We start from the raw sequence: 17,704 nt of genomic DNA, 5'->3' as shown, positions 1-17,704 counted from the left end.
TATAATATTATTTACTTAATACTTATAGCTTTAATTTTTATTAATATACTTATTATAACTAGCTAGTTATAATAACGAGGCTATATAACTTCTTAAAATAATTAAGTAATAATAATATTAAAATAGGGGCGCTAGAATAATTAATAAAAGTATATTACTAATACTAAATAAATACGCAGAGCCTACGTAAATTTAAATTTAAATTACGTAATAAGCTTAACTTTAATTAGGAAATCGTTATCGATATTTTCTATTTAAATAGTTAGCTAGTCCTATATATAATCGACGTAGTTATATCTTTTTAAATAAGGTAATTCCTTTAGGATTTATAAGTAAAAATAGTATAAGTAGCTTTACGAAGGGAATAGATTAATATATACTAAGGACCGCTAAATAGTATTAAAACTAACGCTAATATTAGTTTTAAATTAGTAAAATTTAAAAAAAATATAATAGCTTACGGTATATAACTAAAAATCGTACTTATTAAAGCGTATTATAGTATTAAAAAAATAAAAAAGGTATATTAATAACTAAAAAGGGCGTTTAGAATTATTAAAAAAGAAAATCCCGATTTTATTAATAACGAATATTTCTAAATAGTACTTAAATACTATAACGATATTATAGGGCCTAACGGGCTTATATTAACGTTATTAGTATTTAGAGTATATTTAAGAACGACTTTAGCCGTATTACTATTACTAAATATAAACTAACGAGCCTAAGTAATTAAAAAAGTAATACGGGTATTATATAAAATAAGTATAAAAAAGTAAGTTAACGAGGTAATTATTATATATAATAGGCCTAATATAAGAGGTAATTTAAATATATTATTAAATTCGGATATACGAATATAGTATAAAATTAATTAATAATAAGCTAGGCTATATAAATTAATTTTTATTAACGAGCGCTCTTATATAGTTATAAAAAATCGTAACTAGCTACTCGAAATATTAATTATAGTAGTTAAACCGTATTATATAGATTTTAATAAGGTAATTTTTAATTTATAAAAAAAAAAAGAGCTAAGGAAAACTATATAACCCGTAATAGAGGTATAAAAAATTATCCTTAATAAAATCGTCGTAATAATATTAATAAATAATAAGAAAGAGGAAATTATTAAAAGGGTACTAATATTACTAGCGAGACGTTATAAAAAACTACGATAATAAGCCCTAACGTAGTAATTTATTATTAATAACGAAGTAATTAATATTTTTTATATAGTAAAAAAAAAAGCCAATTTCGAGCTAGTAGTTAAATTATATAAAAAAAGCGTAATTATAACTATTAAAAAGCCGTATAAGGGATTAGATTTTATTAAAATAAATACTTTTCGTAATTAAAAGGTCTATCGATTTATTTTCTACGACTTAGAAAAATATATAAACCTCTATATATTTAAATTATAAATAGTTTATAAAATTAAAAAAAAAGGAATACCCTAGCTATATAAAAAATCTAAATACGTAATTTAGGAGTATAGTAATATTAAAAAGGCAGCGCTATTTATATAATTACTTATTATATAGTACTATAGCTAACGATTAATAATAATATTAATAATATTATTATAAAAAAAGGGATATAAAATTTAAAGCTATAATATTACCTAGGCTTATATTTAATTAGCTATAGGGCTTATAAAGAAAATCCTAGCCTATTTACTAAAAGAAATAGTTAGTAAGTACTTAAAAAGTACGATTATTAAAATACTTAAATTACTATATAGGCTCGTAAAATCGGGTACTTATTAATAAGCTACTTACTACGATTTTTATATTAATTAACTATTAATAATTATTTTTATATATAACCCGTACTTATTAATTTTTAAATACAAAAGTAACTAATTTAGAATTATTAAAATATAAACTAATAATATATTAGGCCTATTTAATATTAACTTTATAAAAAAAGAGGATAAGGAGCTTTAAAAAGCGGGCTTTATAATAAAACTAAAAGAGGTTTTTATAATAAATACCCCCTTAGTATTTAATAGCGGGATTTTTATAATTAAAAAAAAAACCGTCGTTTTTTAATAAAAGGGGTAGGGTAAGAAAATTAACCTCGTCGATCTAAATATAATTAATATTAAAAAGTAGTATAAAGCTAAGCTTATATAAGGAGTATATATTATAAGTATTTATTAGCCTAAAATAACTTTTAACTACGCTAAGGTAGTATAGGTTATAGATCTAATTAAATAAGATATCGAGGTACTTAATAAGTAGTTTAAATAATAATAAATAAATCTCAATTAAGGTTTCGTTTACTACCTAATTAACTTTATAATTAATAAGCTCTATATCTATATTAATAAGTTATTTATAAATAATAATAACCTTATTTCGTAATTAGAATATATTATTATTCTAGTTAATAAGAGTATAAATAAGAGCGAATTTATTATATATAGTAATATAATTTATTACTTATTAATTAAAAGTAAATAAGTAATAAGAAATATATTAACGTCAGAGGTTTATAATATAATTAATAACGTTAACCTTTTTTATATAATTTTAATAATACTAAAGAAGATTACTAATTAACTTAGCTTTTTACTTATTTTAATAATTATTTATATTAATTCTTACTCGCTATATAAATACCTTATTAAATTAAAAATAATAAAGGAAAAGAGGCTTATAATTAATATTATAGCCCTTAAGTAATTATATAAAAGGTATAAAATACTTAAAATCCGTTAAATTAATAATAAAAATAACTTTATAAACGTTTTTATAAAAATAATATTAAATAAGGGATTAGAGTAATTCGTAAGTAATAGAAAAATTACTATATAAATAGAGGGATAAGTTATATAAAAAAAATAAAAAAAAAGAAAAAGGAAACGACTTAGTAAATAGGCCTAAGGTCGAATTATATTTTTAATTATAATAGTTAAATTAATAAAAAAAAAAAAAGTTAATATTAGATTAGAAATTTAATTTAATTATAGTATATAGCTAATTATATAGGGGCTAATTAGGGGCCCTATTTACGATTATTATAACTAACTTAATTTATAGTTAGAACCTCTTTTTTATACTTATTACGTAAATATTTATATAGTTTAATTAATCTCTTTGTTAACTACGGTTCGAACTAACTACCCTATAATAGGGATACTAATATATACCCAGGGCTGTCTACACTGCAATTTAAACTCATGCGGAGGGAGTAGGGCGAGGCAAATTTTGCTCTCCTTCCTCCAACTTTCCCTGAAATTGTAGATGAGGCCTGCCGCTCCGTATCCGGGCCAACGCATGATAGCATCACGTTCTTACCTCGCAATAGTCGCATTGACTGCACTCCTTACATCTCCACAGGCAATCCCCAAGCACGTATAATCCGTCTCTTGGCACAGGACACACGTTGGGACAGTTTCGTTCGTTCAAAAAGTCTGGCTTCTAGGTATCTATTAAGAGTAACAATAAGGAGAATGGGGAGTGTACTGTCTTTACAGCATCCCGAATGCAGGATATCAACAAATTACACATGACATGGATATTTAACCAGTCCGCCAGAGAGGATGAACAAATGCCACACAGATGCATCGATCTGTAATGACAGAGACTCTCACAACACGTCCTCCAGGTTTGCACCCAAGCTCGCCTCTCTAAACAGCTCACTCGCTCGTACACACATGATCCCTCCCACATTTTGTGTCGTTTTCTTTCATTTCCTTCTCGTCCTTGTCGTATAAGGAAAACTTTTGATGCCAAGACGCCCTTACTCAGTCTTCTTCTTGCCAAATAGGCCACCCTTCTTCGGTACTCTCGCCAACCAGTACAAGCCCAGGGCGGCAAAGATGTTGAAGATGATGTAGACCCAGGCAATGCCAAAGTTCCTCCAGCGGTCGTTGTAGTCGCTCTTGACGCTCGCCAGGAAGACGTTGGTGTCCTGGATGGTGCAGAACTGGCAGTCGGTGGTGGCGTTGGGCTCGCGAAGGTATCCGCCAGCAGCCGCGATGTAGTTCTCGAGGAAGGCTCCACAGCTTTGCCCTGAGGGAGGGTCAAAGTGGAGGAACTCGTTGGCAGCACAGACAACCTCTGTGTTGGCTACAGCCGTGGATAACATGCCTGAAACAATGTACGTGAATGGCGATACACGATACATGAAGATCCAGAAGCGAGGGATGGAGTCGGGATTGGCGAGCACACCGCAGAAGATGAGACAAAGCATAAAGAGCAAGTTGGCAATGTTGCCACCAGCCTCAGCGGTCTCGAATCCAGCGATAATGAAGTCGGTAAAAGTCGATGTGAACAGCAGGAAGACGAGCAGGTACAAGAACATTAGCGCACCACGCTCAGTAACCTGATCGGCGGGAATGGCGTTCTGGTATAGGCCGACGGGATAGTACCAACAGAAGTACATGATGGCAGCCATGAGGGTGTTCCAGGGAAGTTCGACGATAATCTGGCTGAGCATGAAGACCTTCCACCCATAGACCTTGGATGGTCGCTCTCGCACTTCGTACAAGGACCGTTGAATGACAAAGTGAGGCATGGTCTGCTGGACGAGTTGGCCGAAGACGGTGAGCAAATTGAAGATTGCAAACATCTGGTTCTGGAGACCCTGCTGGGTGTTGGGAGCCTTGAAGAAAACGAAACCGATGAATGCAGCGACCAGGGTGCAAAGCGCAGCCTTGGCGTAGATGTACGAGGGGGTTCTCCAGTACTGTTGGAAGACACGGTGGGTAACCTCCTTGAGCTGGGCGAAGAAAGGGGCAGCAAATTCGCGATAGCTGCCCTTGTCGTGGGTAGCAGGGGTCTGAACACCGCGCTCGTCCTTGAGTCTCTGCAGTTCGGCCTGGACACCTTGGAATTCCTCAGACTTGCGCCAAGCCTGGTGCCAGTCGACGTCGGTGTGGGATCCGGGAGCAGCACCAATCACCTCCAACATCCACTCGGCCGGGTTGGCATCGTGAGGACAAGTCATACCGCTTATCCGCTCAAAGTAAGAAGTCATGGCCTTGGAGTTCTCGCCAATGTCGCCGAAGTAGACAGTGCGACCACCCTTGGCAAGGAAAAGAAGACGATCGAAACGTTGGAAAAGCATAGCGGAAGGCTGGTGAATAGTGCAGAGAATAGCCTGGCCACTCTTGGTCAACTTCTCCAAAAGGTCGAGAATAGCCCAGGAAGTCTGGGAGTCAAGACCGGAAGTGGGCTCATCAACGAAGAGCAACAAAGGAGGCTTCGCAACCAGCTCGACACCGATAGTCAGACGCTTACGTTGCTCAACGTTAAGACCTTCTCCAGGAACACCGACCACGGCGTCGGCATACTCTTCCATATCCAAAAGCTTAATCACCTCCTCAACGTAGTCGAGCTTCTCTTGTCTCGGGACGTGTTCGGGCTGACGAAGGAGGGCAGAGAAGTTGAGAGCCTCCCGGACAGTAGTGGTCTGCAGGTGCAAATCTTGCTGTTGGACGTAACCGGTCTTGCGCTGGAAAGAAGCATCGCGATGGTAACCGTCAACCAGCATTTCACCAGTGATGACACCCATAGAGGTACGGTCAGCCAAGCAGTCCAAAAGCGTGGTCTTGCCAGCACCTGACACACCCATGAGGGCAGTCAAAGTACCAGGCTTCACCCAGCCATCGACGTGATCCAGAATGCGTCTCGTCTCGTTCTTGATTTGGACCTCGTAGCAGACGTCGTTCCAGTGGAAGGTGGACTTTTGTTCCTCAATGAGACCATCGTTCTTCTCGTTGATGCGGGCACGGTCAGCGGTGGTAACGGGTCCGACGCGGATGTCCTCGGGGTCATCAGTGTGCTTCTCGTTGAGGGCAGCGGGCTTGTGTCCACGACGGAATACAAGGACTTCTCCCTTGGACTTCTTCTCCGAGACTAACTCTGCCGTAACCATGTAGGTCATCAGGAAGAAAAGCATGAAGGCGATGAGGATACCAAAGTTGCGCCAGCGGTTGGCATACGAGTAGCGGAATCCAGAACCAACGTAGTCGTCGCCGCTGACATAGTCAAGACCAGCAACGGAACCGACGGCACTGCACACACGCTGGGCGGATGGGAGATTAGCGTAGCCGGGAATGTCAGACCTGGGGACGAATTGGCTTTCCGAGCAGGCGAAGTTGCGACCGTGGAATTCGTTGACGATGAGGGACTCGAAAGAGTATGCCAGAGGATCGAGGTAGTTGAGCCATCGGCACCAATCCAACATGTAGTCGATGGGAATAACGAAGCCAGTAAAGATGACGAGATCCAGGATGAGAATGGCAGCGGGCACCATGGCTTGCGACAGGGTTCGAGACGACGAAGCAATGGTTCGGAAAATCATTGACATGGTCAAGACCGTGAAGAAGGACATCAGAAGGAAGAAGAAGAATGCTCCGGGCTCGCGTCGCAGATTCGTCATGAAGTATAGGACCAGGTTGAAGACGATTGTGTTCATGACCTTATACGGCATGTCGCACAGCATGGACGCAACGGCTTCGGCAGACGGGTGATACAGGGCATAACGGGAGTGCTTCTCGACAATCGGTCGTTGAGCGTAGAGGGTCAGAATCTAGTTTCAGGTTAGCTATTGAAACCTTTCAACGCCATACAGTTCTAGAACTTACCTCGAGGGCACTGGAGAAGGCGTTCATGAGCAGGGCGAAGAAGAGGAGGGCACCGCGCTGGAAGAAACTCTGGGTGTCCTGCTGCAAGTTGTAGAAGACACTTCCAATAATGAGACCCATGACGACGTTTCCGATGAGAGAACCGACAGTGATGCTGGGATCACCAATCAGGCGTCTCCATCCACGCCAGAGGCAAAGCTTGATCTGCTGGGCATAAGACAAAGTGAAGGGAGACTTGGCACGCTGACCCTTGGCCTGCTGGGCCTTCTTCGAGGCACGGAAAGCCTCGGCATCGGGGCCGTTGAGAGGGTGAGTCTGCTTGTACTCTTCAATCTCAGCTTGCAGAGCGGTGTAGTTGGCGCTGTTCTTCCAGGCGGTAGCAAACTCGTCAGGGGTACGGGGCGCCTTGTTCTCCCAGCCGGGGCGAACGTGACGCTCCTGAGGACTCGTCATGGAAGTCAGGAAATCGGGGGTGGTGGCACGGGCAGGGCAATCGTATCCAAGGTCAATGAAGTATTGCCGGGCATCGGTGGCCTTGCCGAAGAAGATCTGGCGACCCTCATACAGGACCGCAACCTTGTCGAAGAGGTCGTAGGCACTCTGGGGAGCCTGGTAGATGGACACGCAAGCTGTGCTGTCGAAAAGTTCGGTTTGCAGACGGAGGGTCTTGCAGAATTCGATGGCGTTGGCAGAATCCAGACCACGGGTACTGTTGTCCCAGCATTGCAGAGGAGCTCCAGAGAGGGCTGCCTCGGCGATGGTAACACGTTTGCGTTCACCACCCGAAACACCGCGGATATACTCGTTACCGACGCGAGTGTTCACGGTATGCGAGATACCGAACATGGCCATAACGACGTCTCTCAGGTGCTGGGCGAAGTCGTTGCTGCTAATACCCTCGGGAAGTTGGCGGGGTTGGCGGGCGCGGGCGGCGAATGTCAAAGTGTCACCAACAGACAGTTGAGGAAAGTGGACGTCCACTTCGGCCGTGTAGATGGCCTCACCACGGTGCTGGGTGTGCATCTCCTTGGAAGTCATTCCTGAACCCTGTTAGCACCTTACGATTTACACGATGTTACACCAGGTGGCGGTTGCAGTGTCTTGCGGCGAGTGAGTAAACTCGACGCCAGCCACGGTGAACCCCTGCAAGCCTGATCTCGGACTTTGACGCCACTTACCTTGGTAGTTGAAGTAGGAACTATCGTCAGTGTAGAGACCGTTAGTCTCACCCGCGATAGTCTTCAAGAAAGTCGAGCAACCAGAACCAGGAGGACCCAGGACAACCAACATCTCGCCCTTGCGAACAAGACCGTCAAAGTTGCGAAGAATGTCGATTCTGGTCTTTCCACCTCCACCAGTAAGCTTACGCGCGAGACCAGCCACACTAAGCCAGATGTTTCCGACATCCTTTTGGTAGTCGGTGGCCTGGCCGAAGCCAAAGACGTTGAGATTCTGGAAAGCGACACCAGAGGTACGGAAGGAAGCGCCGTTCTGCTGGACGAGGTCGACCATGGCGCGGGCCCAAGCACGGCCATTGAAGTCGGGCGAGTTCGGGTTCAGAGGCGACGTCTCATCGGCGAAGAAGGGGTTCCCTCTCACGGTTCCGGTAGCCGAGGCGTGGGAGTACTTGCGGGCAAGCGACTGCACCAAGGAGTGGCGGCGCTCCATCTCGGAATCCTCATCTTCACCCTCGGCGGAGATTTTGTCGCTATCGAAAGGGGCCGAGGACTTTTTGGGGGCTTTGTCGCTTCCCGCTACCTCGGTGATTGATGTGGCGGCGGTATCGACGGTGTTCTGGTTGGCAGCAGCGATATCCTCCTCCTCGTGATGGTTGCTGCGGGCCGAGCTGATAGGAACGCCAGACGTCTGTGCCGTGCTGTCGTAGTTGGGAATGGAAGCCATCCCGGCGAAAGCCATGTTGGCAGGTATTCGTAGGGGACGGAGTCAACCGCGATCCCAAATTATCGAAAAGTTGCGCTTGTTAGTCGGTAATGCCGTTGGTTTTGCTGGGTGTACAAGCCACCACCCGCTCGACACAGATGTGAGGATCCTGCGTCTTGCTCTCTTTGCAGCGTCGATTCCACGACGGCGCGGTCACTTAATTATCTTCGGTATTAGGTACTAAGGGCCCAACCAGACAGATAGACTGGCAGAGGAGGTGTTGATTGAAGGACCGACGCGAAAAAAAGGAAGTGGGGAGGAAAGGAGAGAAGACGTCGAAGGTGACGGAAGAGGAAGGGGTAAAAGAAGCACCTCAGATGAAGGTAGTGGTGGGAGGGCTACGAGAATTAAAGAAGAAGATCCCAGCAGTTCGGGGTGACCAGGATGAAAGACAAGTGAGGTACCTGACGGCGGACGAAGTACACACAGCGTCAAGGAGCACGCCCCGGTGGGAAAGATGGGACGGAATGGAGCTGGGCCGGGAGGGTAAGCATGGGGCAGGCAAATGAGTAGGTGCTTTCCAGTTTAGCCAGAAGAAGGATATTGAAAAATAACAAAACAAAGCAACTGGAATAAAATAAAACAAAAAATGCCCACCCACCACTACCTCAGGTAAGGTACCTAGGTAAGGTACCTAGGTAGGTAGGGACTTCCGCAAGGCAAAGGCCAGCCAACAACAGCAGAGTGAATACCCTCCGCAGAATGCACCGAAAAGTCTCCAGGTCCAATGGGGCCAAGGTCAGAAAATCGAAACGTCCTGAAAAGGATGTCCGCTGGCGTGCAGTATGTTGGCCAGTACGTACCTGCCCGGCAGGGATACGATTGCGGGACCTTCTTCCATTGCTTGGCTTGGCCCAGATGCCAGATGGATGGAAGGGAAAATGCGACGGGTGATGTACCTTCCCACGCGGCAACACAGCAAAAGATACGAAGCTTGCAGCTCAAAGATACGAGGTACGTACCGCAGTACCGCCGTACCTCTTTCTCACTCAGGTCTCTACTGCGTAGAGTTCTGTCCCGTAGCGAGGATGACGCGCTCGACGGGGCCCACAAAGTCTCCAGAACCCCTAGCTCCCTTCTCTAGCTCTTCGCTCCTGCTCTCTCACTCTCACTCTGTTGAACTTTGAAATCCGCAGGTACACTTCGCAGTACCTACCAAAGTAAAGTTCCATGGAAGGCGTGGTGCTAATCCGCCAGGAAGAACCCACCACGTCCGCCGAATCGACGGTCGGCACCCTGTGACAGATGTATTTCAAGCAGGTGCGGATGAGGTGTTTTCTTGCGCAAGTACTTCCAAGTTTGCGGACTTTGGCTCAACATCACTCCATCACTCCTTCAGCCTCGACTTGGCAGATGACTCTGACCGTTTGAGCGCATTTGCCAGCGTCCAAACTCCGCCAACAGGGGCGTAAGCACCGTCGAAATTGGTCCGCTGCCACGTGTTATTCGGTCCAACACAGCCGGCGCTGAGAAGCACCAAGCTCGCCATTCTCTGTAGATGTTCAGCCCCGGCTTTACATACATACACCACGAGACTTCTTACCATCACCGAGAGTCAGGGTCCAGCCTGTACGGCGCAGAGTTAATGACGAACTCTAGGCTCATAGACTCAAAGCCGCCCCGTTCACCTGATATGCGGGGGGTTTTCTTGAGCGGGACCAATAAACAACCATACCTTAACCATATTCGAGAAGCTTTTACCGCCACATGCAGTCCGCAATATCTAGTATACAACGTCTGCAATGCTGACATTGAAAGTCGGACACAAGACCGCAAAGTCGGCCGTAAGACATTTCAAGTCCGATATTACAATGGTACACAGATTGATTTTTCGATCCACCCCAGACTAGCACCCATACAGATACAGGTATGAGTGGAAACACAGGGTCTTGGTATACCCGTCTCACCGGCCCAGACAAAAAAGGGACGGAGAAAGAAACGTCTGTATGTCTCTGTCATCCTGAGGTCCAACAATCAAGTCGCAGCAGGGGCCCGGAACAATGCCCTGCGAGACTGAATCCTTGGTCCCCATCGGCATCTTGTCAATTCCCGAGGCCATGATACCAATTGCCCGTTCCCGGCGCAAGCAATACCATTTGGGTAGCAGATCGAGAGATGGAGACGCCAGCCGCCAGGGAGTTTAGCCCTCCATTCGGGACTGTAACACGCCGTCTACGGATTACCATTTCCCTGCAGTTGCAGTTGCATACACTACGGACACAACAGCTGCTGCTGCAGGCTGCATCCAATCCTGGGGCACAATTGACATATCATGTCGGATAACACCAACAACAGCAACCCAATGCCAGCAGCATAGTATGTCAGACTGTGCAGGCTTGCCAATCTCACCTCATCCCGGATATCCATGGCGTAAATAGGGCAACGAACAACGAAGCACAGGTGTCTCGCACTCTTGAAACTCCAACTGTCCGTCCAAGACTGCCCATCCTGTCACCCTGAACTCTATGAGTAGCACAAGTATTTTGTAAGCATCAATCTGAGCTTCTTACCCCTCCATTTCCCAGCATCGTGACAGGCACAGCGTAATTGACTTGGGTTGCCCCTCGAAACGCCCTATCAGCCCGATAATCACCCAATGAGGCTGCTCAAACTGTACCGACAACAAGGTGAGAGAAGGTTCCATTGATTGAGGGTGTGAGTATCCACGACAGGTTGGATGGATGGCACGAAAGACTGGCACAGCCCTGCTATCGGGTGTGATCAAGACTCCTTTTTCCACCTGGTTGAGGTACGTACATGGAATATTACCAAAGCAAACAACTTTGCAGTTCATTGACAGTCACAGTCAGCAATGCAGTAGTGATCGAGTCTTAAGTCTTGGCCCTGTTCGATTTACGGATGTTCATACGAGCGGAGCACCTGCAAAAACGATGTCCATTGGGACCACTAAGAATCAAGGAGGGGACATCCCCTATTGGGCTCCTGCGGCATTCGTACCTGTCTCTTCTCATTTGGTTTATTCGTGAATCGTGGTTGTCAATTGGACGAGCAGCTGCCTCCTCTCGCAGACGCAAAGTGCCTTCTTTCCCAGATTGCCAGAGTTCACAAGTTCCCGCTCCCTCGGGCGGCCCCACTCATAGAGTACGTACCCTTGTGATGGCCCATTGAAGAAGCAGCGAGACCCGCTCAGCGTCCAATTGGAAATTTGACATGGAGCTAGAAGGGCGCCACTCATCGATACGTACCGCTCGCTTGACCACAAAAAAGGGGTGGTCGCCAACGAGCCGCAAGCGAGGCAGCCACAGAAGCGTGGTGCTTGCCTGTCTCGGGTTCTTCGAGCACCCCGACAACCCGCAGGCGGCAGGTCCGCAGGTGAGCCTAGCGATGTGAGGTGGCTCCTGCTTTCTCCCGACTGAACCCACACGGTACACCTGCGCCTGCCGGGACTCGCCATCCGTCACCGGCCACCGAAAACGCTTGACGTCCACGACACCACAAGTCCGCACCTACAGACATTCTTGACGTGAGAAATTCGTCTCACCAATTAATTGATTATGGCCGATCCAATCTTACACGCACCAGGTGAATACTATGCTACCAATTACCATGGAGCTTGAAGTTCGCAGTAAGCCTTTTGTGCCTCAGACCTATCCATCGACATGTTCCGGTATGATGGCACGCTCAGAAACCAATGCTTTGAACACGTCTAACCCTATGGACACAGCAGAAAGACAAATAAGCAGTTCGAACTCAGGGTAGTAAATATCCTCGCGCACTCTTCGGAAAAGATGCGCCTTGGCCCGATCCTGGCCACGTCGCAGCCCGTTCCAACTGGGCGATCAGCACAGCCGATATACGACGATTTACGGCAAACGCACCCACCCCTGGGCCCTGGCCCGCCGCCAAACCGCAAACCTGTCCGCCAGATCTGCGTCACTCAGATTCCCACATGCCTCGCCCACCGGCTCAGGGCCCCAGGGTCAGTTAGCGCTTCAACATCACAGACTTCTAAGTACCTTATTATTAAAGAAAGTTAATTCTTTCTAAGTCATAAGTATAAGAATATAGTTTTAATAAAATAGTATAGTACTTACTTAGTACTTAAATTAAGATACTTTTTTAAGCTTATTATAAAAAAAAGATAATTATATTATTAATTACTTATTATCGAGGTTCGTAATATTATAATTTTAATTATAATAGCTTTATTTATAATAAGTAAAAAGTCTAATTATAAGTCTTTTAAAAGCCTTTTTTTAAGGGCTATAAGAGCCTCTAAGTTAAGTTAAAATACTTATTAAAATATTAATAACTAAACTAACCTTATAATAATAGCCTTAATAAAAAAACTAAAAAACGAACTAAGAAATAATATTAAAATTTTTATTAATATTAAGTACGATTTATAAAAAATAATAACGTAATTATAGAGTATTAGTAATATATTTTATATTAAAAAGATTATTATTAATATTAATAAAACGGATAGGGCCGTATTAATATAGTACCTTAGTTTCTTTTTATAACTTAAGGATTATAATTTTAAATAGTATTAGAAGTTTATTAAAAAGCTCTTTTAAATACTCTAATATATTTATTACTATTTTTATAATAATAAAACTCCTAGTACTTATATACGAGCGTAGGTTACTTATTTTTAAATAATAATATTAGCTTATTAATAAGTTATTAAAATTACGATTTTAGTAATTTTTTAATAAGGGAGAGGGTAGAATAGAGGAAAGGATAAGTAAAAAAAGGGTTAAGGTTAAATAGTACGGAATTCGAGGGTAGGGTAGCGTCTATATGTACTGCGGCAATCCTCTAGTAATGCAAAACGATGGAGTTAAATAGTGAACATCACAGACTTCGAACAAGAAATGCAGTACTTTCTAGCCTTCAGCGCAACACAGACTACTCCGCACAGTAGACCCGTCCAGATTAGATTAATTAGCTTCGTCCGAGATCTGTCTCCCGGTTCCGACTGGAGTCATCCACTCCGACCGTCATGGTCTACCGGGCGGGCTGCACCAGTACTCCGAGATCCACGGCACATTCTTCCCCTTGTAGTCTTCGCCGGGTCACGCAATCCACATGGCATGACGGCAGCGAGCAACGCCAGACTAGGTATTAACAGCAGCCGCCGCGAGACAACGTCTTAGCGAAGTCTCACTACTGAAAGAGTAAACAATAGACTTCAGACTTTGAGTTGTCCCTCTGAGCTCAGAGCCTGTCGTCCGTCTGCTGACTCGTCCCTACTCCCAACACCGCGACCATCTAATTTTCGTCCTAAGCGACGTTTGACTACCTACCACGTCAAGGCTAAAGTAGTTACAAGCCAGGACCTTCGTTCACAAGAGCCTCCCGCCCTTACACCAGACGAGCGGAATAGGAAGTCAGGGAGTGGTCTAGTGTACAAAGCTCTCTAGGAACAGCCCCTACCTTGAGACTTCAGCAGTCACCAACATCCCACCATCGGGGACGAACACCGAGTCCGATCCCGCCACTTGCTCTGCATCGTCCATGTCGTCACGGGCGTCTCTTCCCGAGGAATTTCATGGCGGCTCCGTGGTCTCGGGGTACCACCACCCGTCGTGACTTTGGCCGATTTAGATACTGTGATAGATGTCGGCGGCTGAGATCGACATTGGTACCTAGTGTTGGATCACGATGGACCGAGGTTTCTGATTCCCCGATGCGTGTGGTGACGCTTGAACAAAAAGATACCTACACGCGATCACGGCCCAATACCGATACCCCGGATCCGTCGCTACTGTCCGGCATGTGTTCCATCAGCAACCCCAAGTGCCAAAATTGGCGCATCATCACACTGATGTGACCACCCTAAGTGGCGGCTATTCACAGGCGGCAGGCGGCAGCAACTCCGGGAGGTACAAGGATGAAGGCATCCATCATCCAGTCCCAATTGTCACCAAATGTCGATGCAAAGACGCAACAGGGTCTCTCAACTTCCAATCCAGTTTGGAATGTCACCTAGCAGCGGCAGCAGACACTTCAACAAAGCTGTTGACCCATGGGTGTTCTGGACGCCTGGTCTTGCCTCGAGCGTGCATGCCAACTACCTTACGGTACACAATACGGATACCTCTTGTCGAGATTGCACTGGCTCGTCTGTTAATATGTCTGCCGTATCCACAATACGAACGCGAATTCGAAAACGGGACGGAAACACTAATCAACGCGACTCGTCAAACTCGCCAAATCACTTTACCCCAACAAGGCAACGCTCATCAGCATTAGAGGCAACCCCCACAGTCAAATCTTACGTACCGCCCTTCACCCTTCGCGCAGCCAAGCAGACGCTGCAACGCGAGAAACGCACCGCCCGTAAAAACCACACCCGGCCGAGCCCAGTCCATCTAGCGCTGCTCGGCCCTGCAACCCGCACCACACCCGCTCCCTCTCTCCCTCTCTATCGGAACTGTGTGCGTCAGCCTGAGCCTGAAAACCCCGGCTCTTGGTGATCTAGCATCCAGTCGGACCAATTCATTTTTATAGCTTTCTGTCGGACTCCGGGATCGACCCGATTTCACGCCCATCCCTCCACATCGCTCAGAGAGGAAGACATTGCCGACCTCCGTCTTTTCCCGGCATCACTCATAGTCATCCGTCTGACAAAGTCACATCCGCTCCAGTACTGCCCTTGATGAGATCCGACCATTACCCGGACTCTCACAGCCAACAGTACTCCCCTATTAAGACTAGCGCAACCATCCCAGGCTTCTTCCCTTCGGCGGAAGCTTCTCTCCACTATTGACAACGGATGATGAACCTGGAAAAGAACTTGCACTGCGCATCGGCAGCAGCACGGTCTTAGTAGCACTATTAAGTTTCTGCTATGTTTGACAATCAGTCAACTGCATCGACAGCCTCGGAATTCACGTGCAGACTTTGTTGCCATTGCCCTAGACTCACAACCTTCTTCACTTTCTCGTACACGCCCTACTCTACCTAAGTCATGTTGATGTTGGTAACCTCGCGGCAGACGGAAAGCGTATCAACGGTCCCATATAAACATCCGGGGCTAAGATTGTGCTTACCCCAGGTCCGGACCTGATCGGACATAGGCCTCACCACGAGCCTACATCTACACCAAAGACAAGCAAGCACCATCCGAACTAGTCGAGCTCCGCCCCCGCAACTTGGTAACGGTAAGCTGTTCAGATGGGTCAAGGCTGATGCTGTCCCAAAGGGGAACGACCGAGTCGTGTGATGACTGATTGTGCATGTGCTCGGAAACCTCGGCCTGCATATCATTCGTGGTAAAACGCGGCAAGTGCCGCTGAAAGCCTGGTTTCAAGGCATAGGAATAAGGTGCTGCGTTTCTCCAGACCACATCCGGCCCGCCCCGTAAGGTAAATAGTGTCTGTATGGAGAGACTATTTGGGCAATCCACTTAGTTATACGCAGAGACGCGTTACCCTTGGCTGGTTCGTTCTACTTATGGCATGAGTCGCATCGCCCTTGACAGCCTCAATGGAGGATAACAAGGTTCAACGTCATACCAATCAACGTTTGTCGTCATGCTTGGCAACTCGCCCATCAGCTACCTCGAAGTTCAGGCCTGAAACAAAGCAACATCACTGCTATTCCACTTATCAGCGGGCAGTGAATTACAGCCGATAAGCCGACTCAGCAGTCAGTCTGGCGGGATCCCTGGTTCAGTTGTGACAGATGATGCCCTGTAAAACTCAAGTTCAGACCGTCGTAATTCCGCCTGATTAATAGAACGGCCTTTGTGTCTCGTCTTATTTGGCCGAATGTCGTTCTCTTTCGTGGTGACAGCACTCTTGTGTACGTCATGGCGACCTATGTGTCACCACCTACAGATATTTGTGTCATGACAGTAAGCGGGCGATGAGGTAAATTTTGTGGTACTTCTTGATGCGAAGCGTGTCTGTCGCATAGCACCTCTAGAATCTTGGAGCTGGATATTGTAGAAGATGAAACCGATGGAGAAGCCTCCTCTTTCTTCAATATGACTATTGATTCACTAAGACTGCGTACCTTGTTCGACACGTATAGGCACGTACTTAAGTAAGGCTCTCGTACTGGAATATATGTCGTTGTCGTGCCACTCAAGCGCTCTTAGACGGTACAAGGAATTTAGCTCCTTCCATCGAACCAGTGTCTGACTTCAAGGATGACGCTGTTCTGTCCGAAGCCATGAAGCTCAGACCTACCAGACGGACAGCATCGAACGCGAGACCTGTAGAGTGAATGAGATGAAGGATACGGCTGACTTTTCCATGTCTGGTGCAACTTCCAGCCGAACCGCCCCTATTATAGCTTCGTGGCGTTGGTCTGAGATTGGCATAAACTATGGCAATTGGATCACACCGCTATTCAAAGGCTGATAATTTGTGATATCTAAGGTCGTGCTCGGAGAGAAGACTCAGTGCCCGGTGCTATCACACGAAGCGGATGCCTGATGTTGAGAAGCCATCAGCTCGTGCCTCTAAAGTTAGTCAAGTCGATAGAATGATCAAGCTTCAGTAACTAAACGCTGAGAGTCACGGGTTGCACTGCTTCTTGGTTGAGGTGGTTATTCTGTGTTGAGTAGTCGAATGTTGTCGTGGATATCCTAGGTAAGTCATGGTGGTCCTAACGAGCCATGTATGGCTACATGATCAATGCTACCGAATTATATGGTATTTTCATCGAATTAGGTATTCTGTAGTTGTCATTGTTGGTTGTATGCTCCAACGCCCATGACGATTTCGGGTAATATCACTTCAGGTATTCCAGGCTGTTCCACATAATTACATATCAACTCATCCATGATCACCTTGAACGGTAATGTGCAAAGGATATGAACTAACCTAAGATCCCAAACATGCCATACACGATGAATGTGATGTGTATCTATATAAGGCTATTACGATTTAAACAGCCTATGCCTGGAAGCAGTAGGCTTGTAGAACCGCAATATTTCGCCGACAAGCAGCTGACTTCACTTGGGTAAAGTATGTGGTCTTGCTTTGAACGAATTTTGCAGTCAAGAATCGTATGGTGTCTTTCTTGAATGGTATATTGCCTCAAGCTTACTTGTTTTACTCAAGATGACAGTATGGTTCTCTGCAGGCCTTGCAGCAACATGAACCGGAACATCCATATGACAAGACTATAACGACACCACCTAGCTCCACTATTCGTAACAGCAGACCCTCCTTGGGCCAC

General features: G+C 45.3%; 2 protein-coding genes across 2 annotated transcripts; one reads left to right on the top strand and one right to left on the bottom strand.

The window, feature by feature from the left end:
* Nucleotides 1-3,750: 3,750 nt before the first annotated feature.
* CABS01_07059 (ABC-2 type transporter) lies at nucleotides 3,751-8,518 on the bottom strand (the record flags this gene model as incomplete). Its single annotated transcript, XM_060540423.1, has 3 exons — nucleotides 3,751-6,546; nucleotides 6,602-7,641; nucleotides 7,780-8,518. The coding sequence occupies 3 exons, from the start codon at nucleotides 8,516-8,518 to the stop codon at nucleotides 3,751-3,753; spliced, it is 4,575 nt and encodes a 1,524-aa protein (XP_060403308.1).
* Nucleotides 8,519-12,162: 3,644 nt separating this feature from the next.
* Nucleotides 12,163-12,540, top strand: CABS01_07058 (uncharacterized protein; the record flags this gene model as incomplete). Its single annotated transcript, XM_060540422.1, has 2 exons — nucleotides 12,163-12,170; nucleotides 12,231-12,540. The coding sequence occupies 2 exons, from the start codon at nucleotides 12,163-12,165 to the stop codon at nucleotides 12,538-12,540; spliced, it is 318 nt and encodes a 105-aa protein (XP_060403307.1).
* Between the last annotated feature and the right edge of the window lie 5,164 nt (nucleotides 12,541-17,704).

Source organism: Colletotrichum abscissum, assembly GCF_030869225.1.
Source record: "Colletotrichum abscissum strain IMI 504890 chromosome Unknown Scaffold_15.1, whole genome shotgun sequence".
Taxonomy (NCBI): domain Eukaryota; kingdom Fungi; phylum Ascomycota; class Sordariomycetes; order Glomerellales; family Glomerellaceae; genus Colletotrichum; species Colletotrichum abscissum.
Note: the sequence above shows the minus strand (reverse complement) of the source record. Positions and strands in the feature narration are given on the sequence as shown.